Here is a 10,698-nt window from a genome sequence, read left to right as displayed (position 1 = left end):
CAGTCACTTTCCGGATTTCAAAATCTCCGCACAGATGTGCGTGAAAAATGTCAGTCTCAGTGCTAAAGTTTATAAATAAATGAATCAGCAACAGGTTTATGAGCTGGTGAGATTTGAGCAACCGGGTGGAGTCAAGAGGGGTGACATTACACACGTTCGATATATTCCATGCTCTCAGTTAGGCCTATATTCTATTACATATGTTCCGTTTTTTAGTTATTCCCGAAGGAAAGTGCAGAAATGTGGATTATATTATTTACGATACTTTCCGACAAAACTTCTGCGAAAGTAAGCACCGTCCCACTCCCAGCGTTTTCAGGCCTTGTTCAATACTTCAGTCTTGTAATAAAAAGTAATAAAGTGGGAGGGTCCACCCTGTCTAGTCGGTGTACCTTTAAAGGATTTCGGACAGTACCCAGAGGGTATCGCAGAAGTAGAAAGTACGCAGGCGGAGAGGATGACTGAAGAACCTTAGCGCTTTACCGCCCACGCACGGGAGGAGGAGAATGACGGGGAGAGGGGTTGTTACAAAAGCTCTGCCAGACAGTAAGATATCAGGCCAAAGGAGAGAGGGTGACGACAGAAAAATTAACAGCTAAACTTTACGAAACGTTTTTTTTTTTTTCTGGGACGAAAGCGCGTCGTATTACGGTAAGTCCCGAGTAAATGACGAAGAGCAGAGCCTTGGACGAGACTGAATTTCAGTCTTACCGCAGTTAAATTATTCCAGCGACTAACAGTTACGAACTTATACGAACTGTTGCTCCTCATTCTTTCGGAACACGGGTTTCCCGAAGATAATAGTTTATGCAATCTGATCGTTTCCCGTTAGGTCTTGTCTGGCGCTGGAAGAGCAGTGTTGTGGTCTCTCCGTGGGGCTGTAACTGGTTTGTTCTTGGTCGCATCGTGTGCTGGAATTATACAAACTCGACGGCTCATAACTTGTTTGTCAGGTTCGCCAAGGAGGGCTGCCTTAAAACGCCCGGGCGATCACGTTGTGCATAAAAGTAACATGTATCATGGTTTTTTTTGTTGTTGTTTTTTGCGCCAGTTTTACAGACACGATTTGATGTTTGTATAGCTGTTTTGGTTTGTATGAAATTTATGATAGATCACGAATTTACAAAGTGCAACTAAAATACCATTATCAAAGTCACTTTTAACAAAACAAAAACTCCCTTGATGGTAATTATTTGTTATATCTCGATTTGCATATGTTAAATTCTTTGCGTCTGTAAATTTAAAGAGATGCATTCCCCCAAATTCCTATTTCAAAATGTAGGCGCTAGTGTGATGATGTTCTGGGGCAGTGGTGCTCAGAGTAACTGAATTTGGTCATAATACCTTATTGCACATAAATCTTCTCTTTCTCTATATCAGTATACCTTTGTCTCTGTCTAACACTCTCTCTCTCGCTCACCCCTGTAGCCTCCTCTTGCACGACGTTTCTACTATGTATTCATACCTTTTCCGTTAGTGTCAACTACAACATTGCGCACATGTGTTATGGTCCTAATGTTTCTAGCTCTTTGTGTCTGTGACCTTGCTCATTCATAAACTTTATATTCTCCCTCTTAGGTGCCATATGGAGTCAGTAGCTCTAGCCAGAAACCGAAATGTAAGCAAAGCTTTAGGGCCCAATCTTTGTTGTTGGTTCATATCTTTGCATGAGGTTTTAGTATTGATTTGGACAATAAAAACAGGCACTTTGAACGTTGAAGGTTTTAAAACACTGGCATGTTATGAATACAGTCCTTCAAAATGACAAATTATGGAGAGGCATCTCATTTATGTCATCTGATGATGATTAGATCTGGTGGAAACACATCTTTGATGTGTTCACACAATACAGATTTTACAGCGGCTGTCATACCCTCAGGATTGGTTTTGATCAGGTGGTCTTGTCTGTTCCATGTAAAATGAGTTTGGCTAATGTTAATAATTTTACATGAAATTTAGCTCTTCCTGGTTCGAGAAAAGGATGACTTCTGTGCTGATATCTCCACAGCCTGTTTCTCTGTGTTCCCCACAGGCTGTTCGAGTGTGTTGTGGAGGCTCTTGGTGTGAGCGGCCATGCTTTCACAGCAGACAGGCCTACTGTGCGTGCGGCTGGCGTGCGCGCTGGCCACAGTGCGTGCGTGCCTCATCATCAGTGAGGTGAACTCTGACAACCCCAGCCTGGACACTAGAGAGTTCGTGGAGCTTTACTGGCTGCACGGTGGCTCTGTCCCGTTGGATGGCTACGCGCTTGTCTTCTACAACGGCAACGGCAACACAGCGTACCGCGTGGTGCACCTGAGCGGGTACCGCACGGATGAGCGCGGATTCTTCGTGGTGGGGTCCGCTGAGCTCCAGCCACCGCCAGCTGTGCCGCTCCCGCCCAACTCGGTGCAGAATGGGCCCGACGCCATTGCTTTGTACGGCCCCGCCTGGAACACAGTGACCGAAGGAGCTGGTCTCTCAGCTGTGGGCCTACTGGACGCCATCGTCTACACCTCTCGCAAGGCCATCGGCAGTGCAGATGACCTGGCCAGGGTTCTCACACCTGGCGCAATTCCGTACTTAGAAGATGACCAAGCCCTGATCAATGACGAGTCCATCGAGAGGTGCTGGCTCTCTGGCAGCCTCTACACCTTCCAAACTGGCATCCCCACACCCGGAAAGGCCAATGAGTGCCTGTCCCCATGGCCCAGCTCCCTGTGGATTGAAAGGATACTTGTGGCTGGGGCGAGACCAACTGGCATGGTGGAGGTTCGTGTTTTTAGGAAAATGGAGACGATGACTTTGGTTGTGTATGATACACAGACAGACACAGTCAGAACCAGCATGGAATTCCAGGCCAACAAACGTGGGATCATCTCTGTAAACATCAGTGCCACAGCTCTGTCAGGTCTCTGTCTCTGTGTCTCTCTGTCTCTGTGTGTGTCTCTCTCTCTCTCTCTCTCTCTCTCTCTCTCTCTCTCTCTCTCTCTCTCTCTCTCTCTCTCTCTCTCTCTCTCTCTCTCTCTCTCTCTAATTTATAATAGGTTCTAGGCTATGTAACCATCTATAGGCTTATTTATACACACTGGGATTTCTATATAAATGCACCATGCAGACAAAATATTTGACCATGAATCAGCTTAGGGCCAGTTCTTTTTGTTTTAAACCTTTTCATTTTGGACTCTGCAGACTTGGATGGCTGGGCTTTGGCTATATTTGAGCAGCAAGTGACTGACTTCCCTCAAGGTGGTCCTCTGAGTGAGGTGCAGCCAATCGACGCATTTGTTTGGAGCGGGCGCACAGGCGTGCCCAGTGCAAATCTCACAGAATCCCTCATACCAGGGAGGAAGCCCTTCAGGGTCGACAGCAGGTTCTGATCAGCAATTGCAGTCAGTTCAGTAATCAGTGTAGCTGGTTTACCGACAGCTCAGCCTGTTTCTGTGTAGCTTATGATACCCCATAATGAGTAGTGCTTTTGTTAAAGACGCAAAGTGTAGTTGCTTTGACTTTGAGCATAAAGTGTCATTAAGTATTGATAAGTATAGTCTTGTGGCAGTACTCCAGGGTCATCATACTACTCAATGCATTAATGCTCGTTAATGACTCACTTTTATGCGCCATTAGGCATTATGAGGATGATGCCTATGTCACTCGCTGTGGGGTTGCTCATTGGACGAGAGATCCTGGAACATTCCAGCTGCAGCGTCCAGGAGAGTCCAGTCGATGCACATGGCATAATACCTGCCCTTACGACATCGGTATGGCAGCTTATAACCTGTGACCTTTGGTTTTTTGACCTGTCTGCCTGAATGCAGTAGAAAGACACTCACATCACCAATTATTGCTTTAGCTGGCGTTAACACCACAGAAACACCGGACTTGCTGTGGTTCGAAATCGCTGGCGACTTCTTGCTCAGCGAGGTGAATGCGGACACACCAGGCTCGGCAGAGGATCAAGAGTTCGTAGAGTTGTGGCATCCGTCAGGCATACGCACCTCACTCAATGACATCTGGCTACTGCTGTTCAATGGGAACAATGGGAAAGTGTATCGCGAACTCGAGCTGCACGGATACTACACGGACCAACACGGCTACTTCCTGGTGAGTTGTTCTTGGGTAGCATGTTTCTCAAACAAAGTAGCCAAAATTCATTATTTTTTTAATCAGTCATATTTTGTAATTTTTGCACAGTTGTGGTTTATTTGACCCAGAATGTCATATTCACACATATTGAAGTAAAATTATATGTAAATGTATTTGGGGTTTTTTCACTTAGTAATTAAAGAATTGCTTTTTACCATGTTTTCCTGCATTTCGATAGGCTTTCATGTCACTGTTTTGTCCTCTTCTGTCAATTTTCAAAGATTGGCAGTCATAAAGTCAAACCACACATCGCCCTACCAGCCAATACCATTCAGAACGGCCCTGATGCCATAGCAATATATCGCTCATTGACTCCACCCTCCAGCGAGGGCACTGATGTTCCACGAAACGGCCTGCTGGATGCAGTGGTGTATCGCGCCCGCGGCTCAGACAAAGATTCTGCAGAGCTGATCAAGAACCTGACACCAGGACAGCTCCCCCTTCTGGAGGACTCTGCTGCGTTCCCGGGTGATGAAAGCCTCAGTCGATGTGGACCTAAGAGGTTCGATCATAACTCCTTCAGGGTAAGGTCATTTCTTGATTATATCAGTGTAATTGGATGATGTCATTTCCTGAAAGCACCACAAACGTTCTGATGATAAATATATTTCTTTTAGATTTGTGTCATGTCTTCACACATTCATTCACTGTTTGGTCATAGCAAAGAGCGCTAATGTAATTGTCTTCATAAAGTTCTAGAGTACTTAAAAGAAGCAGACATTAGCTTGGAGTCCATTCTGAAATACAAAAGGGAGGTGATGTATATCAAACTTTCATCTGATTTCAGTCTGATATCAAATATATGAATGGACTAATCATTGACAGCACTAAGCTTTAAAATACATTGTCTTTAAAATACTTTAAAATAGCTTTAAAAGCTTTAAAATAGCTTTAAAATAGATTGTCTCTAAATAATTGGTAGTAGACAAATGGAACCTAGTGATTTTTCTCTCTATTTCTATATGATTTGTTTAATAAAAACTTTTTTCTCACCTTCTGGGAGCTCATCTAAAGGGTTTTAAAGGGGTGTGATTATCTGTATTCCAGATAATCACATAATTTTGGAAGGACAACCTGGGATTAGTAAAGCTGTGGCTGTTATAGTGAGTGCAACTGAAACACTACAAAAAACCTTAAAAAAAAAAGAACTTTTAGAAGTACTTTGAGCAGATTTATGTTAAAATAGGACTTTTTTTCTTCTAATCAACCTGTTACGTTCTGTGCACACACAAAGCAGTTAATGCATGGGGCATGCACAAAAGACAGACGCTGGATATCCAGCAGGCATTGGGTCCTTCCCAGAATGATTTGCCCAACAGGTGCCACTTTTAACATCTGCACACACGCTGGTCATCGCAGGATCTTTGCGCTAATGCAAGCAAATGAGCATGTCTCTCGGGGAGGTTGATGAGAGTGCATTAGGCAGAGTAAAACCCTGGGGGAAAAAGTCCACCATGTATTTTTACCCAAACGGGCCGTTTGAGTGGCCAGACGTTAAGAGGTGTTACTTGTGCCAAGCCGTTTCCTGTCGGTCTCCAACCCTTCCACCCCTGGCATGGCCTTGCACTTTTGCATGTTGTAATTTGCCACGAACAGTCAACCTTTGTGGCATACAGTCATGCGTTTTACTAGCGACTTCCAGAAAATAAAGAATTAGTTTCCAAAAAAGCATGCGTACTGAAGAAAGGGTCTTTGGAGCCTAATGCAGTATAAAAAGAAGAGACTGTGGGGAAGTCCCTTCAATTTTCTTACTGGCATTATTCAAATACACAAGTGAAGAGTATAATGGAAATCTTTCTAGGGCTTTATAGGGCTGAATGTCAATGAGGTTGGCATTCAGCAAACAGTTTCCTGTAGATGAGACAAAGGAAAAGTAACATAGCAAAGCATGACATAAGAAAAGGAGTACAATGTGGTCAGTGGAGTAGTTTTGGTGGGTTACATTGTTAGATGTTACAGTGGGGTAGTTAAGCGAACTGAAGCTTGAGGCTCAGCAGAAATCATTCCCAACCTGCAAGTCTTCAACTCATTAACTTTTTAACAGTGATCCTTGTGGATTTAACTCAGGCTTTCTGTCCTACCTCCACTTTGCTCAGTGCTAAAATACAGCAATTGCTTCACTCCCAAATTAAAAAAAAAATCTTGCCTTAACTTCTCTTTGAAGTCTCGTGTCTTGTATCTAAACTTTGGAATTCGAGACTAAAATATATGTCTTGGAGCCTGAATGTACAATTTATTTTCTTTTTAAAATATTTTTTAAATGTTTTACGCATATGTCAATGGTCAGGTTGACATCAAAGCCATCAATCACATGTGATGTTTGTTTAGGTCGCATCTCCCACGCCAATGATGAAAAATGACTGTCCCCGCCCTGCTGAAGGACTTGTCATTAATGAGGTGGGCGGGGTCTCTGGAGCTGAGACTTCCCAACAGGGTGTCTTTGTAGAGCTGATTGGTCCACCTTTGGCTGCTTTGCAAGGATTGATTGTGATGCTGTTCGGGAGTGGCGGTGTGACAAATGCTGTCCAGCTGACGGGGGCAATAGGAGCTGATGGATTCTACTTACTGGGGAACCAGTCCAGAGCCGGTGACTGTTTTAAAATCTGCTTTTAAAATCTGAATCATTGCTGTGCATGTGTGCCTCACACATGCACATTTGTTTATGTGAATTTTCAGGTTAGAGATGTCCTGACTATGTAGGAAAATCAGAGAAAAAGGGCGGTGACCTACTTTTTCATTTTTTTATATTTAAGGTTAGGTTTAGGTTAGCCGTGGGAAAATGCTTATTTCATATAGGCCTATGTAGTTACATATGTGTAATATACATATATTATATGTACAACTTGCATGTTCTGAAATTTTCACAAAGGCAAATCTGTTTTCATATATGTGTATGTTTATTCATGCATGTACTTAAGCTGTTTAGTTCAGAGATAGATATGTGTCCATATTAAATGGCAGTAAGAGTAGTTAAATTGTTTTAAAACTTCTAAAAATCTGTTTTCCTGATCTCTTTTTTTTGGTTTTCATGTTTTGGAGAAGTGTTTACTATTGCCAAACCATTCTTCTGCCATATTGACTTTCTCTTGATGGAAAAAAGGTCTGATTTTAAGCTAAAATTCTCTGTTCCTTCACACTTTCTTCTCTCTCTGTGTTTCTCTTTCTCTCTCTCTTAATGTAGATCAGAGTTTGCCAGCAGTGGATGCTCTGGGAGCTGTTTTGTTGTGTTTTGAACCGCTGGGAGCAGGTGTGTGTGGCAGGAACTCAGAAATTCAAGATGTTCTTGTGTTCTCTGAAGCCCAGAGCCTACACCCTATTTTCCATGGCACCATGCAACAGCACATACACCCAGTGGCCAGGTGTGTGCCAGTGTATCTGTATGCTTGTGTGAACTTGTTTAAGGCAGGTCATTTTAGTATGTACCTGTGTGACTCATTTCTGTGTGTGTGTGTGTGTGTGTGTGTATGTGTGTGTGTATGTATGTGTGTGTGTATGTATGTGTGTGTGTATGTATGTGTGTGTGTATGTATGTGTGTGTGTATGTATGTGTGTGTGTATGTATGTGTGTGTGTATGTGTGTATGTGTGTGTGTGTGTGTGTATGTGTGTGTGTGTATCCCCAGATTTGATTCCTTTTCTCGATGTGCTATGAAAGGATCTGCCATCTGGGCCACCTCCCACACTACACCCCGCCTCCAAAACCTCTGCCCAAGCCCCTCCTTCTCCAGCTATGTAGACCTATGCCTGCAGCCGGAACGCAATATGCATTTTAGTAAGATGAATAGTAATATTTAGCTTATGGCTTCCATCTTTTACTGTACTTTAATGTAAATGAATTCAAGTTGTTTATTTCACTCTTGTTTAGATATGAAATGGCAGTCAACTTTACTTTTGTGTTGAGTTTGTGTTGCTTGCGATTTGAGGTCAGCCTTGTATCCTCCTCACTGGGAGGTCTGCATGGATGTCAGGTTAGATTTCGCAGCTCTCTGTGTGGAGACTGAGGACATTTCCACCAAATACAGCAAAACAGCTGTTTTTCCTCTCAGGTCTGTGTAAACTCTGTCTGACTGTCTGTCTCTGTCTCTCTCTGTCTTGCTCTCTCAGATTGTTCATTGGAAAAATTTGCTGATTTGTTGGAGCTGTCTTGTAACTGTGGAGTCTCCATTTCTCATTTCAAAGGTGACGCACAAAAAAAAAATGATATAAGGATAAAATGGACAAAACATTAGTAATCATGCGCACTGATGTGTATGTGTATGTCTGCATTTTTGCGGGTTAGGTGTGAATTTAACGTGCTTATCAGGGAGGCTGTACGTGCAAGGTCAAGTACTTGCAGTGTCTAACCAGCAGAGGGCGATTGTGGCCCAGGCATTACAGAGCACAGCTGCACACAGCACACATATGCACTCCTGCTCCACTTCTAAGGAGCTACTTCTTAACAAAGGTAGGAGCACATGCATGCGCGAAAATCTCTTTCTCTCTCACTCACTCACACATACACACACGCATACGCTCTCTCACATAGTTCTCTCATTTTCCTTTCTTCTCTTACACACACACACAGCCACTTATACAGACTCCATACATATTCCATTTTTGTGTAGGAAAAACACTGTCAGAACAGCAGCATTAATGGAATTGATATATGAATAGAGAATTTAAAATAAACATTTTCCACAGGAATTGCAATGGTCAAAAAACAATGATTGACAGATTTTCTGTCCAATCAGATTCATCACTGGGGCTGCAGGTGGGGCTTGTACTGGCAGTGGTCTTGCTGGCTATACTTGGAGGATCCATTTTCTTCTACCTGTACAAGAAAAAGTATGGGTAAATAATAAAGTTTTACATTTATTTAACAGTATTTTTTTTTTTCTTTTCTGAATTATATTGCCTCTGTTTCTCTGTGTTTGTGTGTCTGTTCACAGACATCCTCAAGACTACTATTCTATGGAGCTGAATGAAAATGAATCACCCATGGAACTCTAGTGTGTGTGTGTGTGTGTGTGTGTGTGTGTGTGTGTGTGTGTGTGTCAGTCATTTGTCTGGTGGTGTCTGTACATCTATTGTACATTGTTTTCATGATAATGCTGAACGATTTATCAATTTATCAACAATTCAGATAGAATGTTGCCAGTTGTGAACTGAAGTTTTGAGTATCTACCATGAGAAACAATTTTTCACAAGCAGCTCACAACAATTTCATTAGGCAATATTTTTTTAGTATTATTAGACTCTTTTAAGAACAAAGTGGTGAACCATGTGTGCATTGATGGATTGGAGCTATATTGTCACTCTGTGGTAGAGCTTCTTTCACCAGTAGCCTGAAGATTTTTTGAAGTAACTACCTTTTTGAAGTAATTGCCTTGTCCAAAATGAAAATATGTTCAGTCATGTATTAAGTAAATTGCCAAAAAAATGACCTGTTTAAAAAATACAATTGCCATTAACATCTTGAAGGCATTCAGTAGAAAATTCTCCTTATTGAACCTTTATGTTTACATGTACAAAGCTGATTTGGACTGGATCTTAAATAAGCGTTTTTTATTGTTTGTTTGTCAGATGTTCTTATGTGTCTTTGTAACACATTCTCAACATGACCAAATCAGTGCTATTTTAGATGTTTCAAGACACTAAGTACATATAAATTGGTGCACTCTGAGTGAGGGGACGACTACATTTCTTTAATGTTTCAACTGAACTTACCAAATCCCAGTGTGAGTCCACTACTTAGAGCTTAGAATTTCAGAGATTTTTCAATTTCAATGATTTTTCAAACAGCTACCAAAAACTGATTCTTATCTGTTGGACTCTGATTTAGGGATGTTGCAGTATTTTGATGCCATTTTAGGAAGCCACTACTCCAGATGCAGGGCACTGGCACTGTTCCCTTTCTTTTGATATAAAGTTCCACTGATGAGTTGCATGTCATTGCGATGATGGCAAAAATCCTACAGAGACTGTTAAGTGCCTCTTGGCAGGATGAGTCACTTCCTCATTTTGGTACTGCATTTGTTCCAGGGGTACATAACTCCAAGATGCTGCATATACCCTTACTGAAGGTGGGGGGTGGGGTGGTTGGAGGTATATTTGATGGTGAGCTTTGGCTGTTGGGAGCGTTCTTTCCAAAGAAGAATGGCCTGTTTTTAGGTTTTGCATGCGTTTAGATATACAGTTTTATGTTAAAAAGAACATTTTTTTTTTTTTTAACCAAACCAGTGATTTATAGCATATAACCCCCCAACCCTATAGATTAATGTGAGGGTTGATGTGTAAATCCTCCAGGCACCATCAGTCTGAGTGGTTAAATGCTTTCCCATACCTTCTTGTGGTCAGTGGAAGTGTAAAATCAGCATTTTGTTCTAGTACCTTGCTTCTAAGATAATACTGAAAGTTTTCATTTAAAACTAGTGTTTCTGTGTTTTTCCATATTTTCCACAAGCAGCTTGTTCTGAAGTAAAGAAACTTTTACATCCTCCACTTCAGTGTCACTGTCTTTTTTTTCTATGTTTTCTCTCTCTCTCTCCTTCCCCTCAATCTCTTACCTCTTGTCTCTCGCTACCTCCCTCTCAGC

General features: G+C 42.0%; 1 protein-coding gene across 3 annotated transcripts; it reads left to right on the top strand.

The window, feature by feature from the left end:
• The first annotated feature begins 435 nt into the window (after positions 1-435).
• Positions 436-10,604, top strand: si:ch211-183d21.1 (uncharacterized). 3 transcript variants are annotated; one of them, XM_081696761.1, is made up of 14 exons: positions 436-651; positions 1,579-1,618; positions 2,033-2,890; positions 3,172-3,352; positions 3,607-3,740; positions 3,833-4,083; positions 4,347-4,649; positions 6,454-6,712; positions 7,307-7,484; positions 7,748-7,896; positions 8,229-8,303; positions 8,404-8,568; positions 8,855-8,954; positions 9,053-10,604. In XM_081696761.1, the coding sequence occupies exons 3-14, from the start codon at positions 2,074-2,076 to the stop codon at positions 9,111-9,113; spliced, it is 2,673 nt and encodes an 890-aa protein (XP_081552887.1). In that variant the 5' UTR covers positions 436-651; positions 1,579-1,618; positions 2,033-2,073; the 3' UTR covers positions 9,114-10,604. The 3 variants fall into 3 exon arrangements, with proteins under 3 accessions (XP_081552887.1, XP_035386898.1, XP_035386897.1); XM_035531005.2 differs by lacking the exon at positions 1,579-1,618 and having other exon boundaries at positions 437-651; positions 8,855-8,948; XM_035531004.2 differs by lacking the exon at positions 1,579-1,618 and having other exon boundaries at positions 437-651.
• Positions 10,605-10,698: the final 94 nt, after the last annotated feature.

This window comes from Electrophorus electricus, chromosome 14, assembly GCF_041902795.1.
Source record: "Electrophorus electricus isolate QZ-2024a chromosome 14, ASM4190279v1, whole genome shotgun sequence".
NCBI classification, from domain to species: Eukaryota; Metazoa; Chordata; class Actinopteri; order Gymnotiformes; family Gymnotidae; genus Electrophorus; species Electrophorus electricus.
This window is presented reverse-complemented; position numbering and strand designations above follow the sequence as displayed.

Excerpts from the sequence above, each read along its gene's own strand:
- si:ch211-183d21.1 (XM_081696761.1), top strand. The coding sequence starts at position 2,074 with ATGCTTTCACAGCAGACAGGCCTACTGTGCGTGCGGCTGGCGTGCGCG. Across the intron at positions 3,353-3,606 it reads CCCTTCAGGGTCGACAGCAG|GCATTATGAGGATGATGCCT; the intron begins GTTCTGATCAGC and ends ATGCGCCATTAG. Across the intron at positions 7,485-7,747 it reads CACATACACCCAGTGGCCAG|ATTTGATTCCTTTTCTCGAT; the intron begins GTGTGTGCCAGT and ends GTGTATCCCCAG.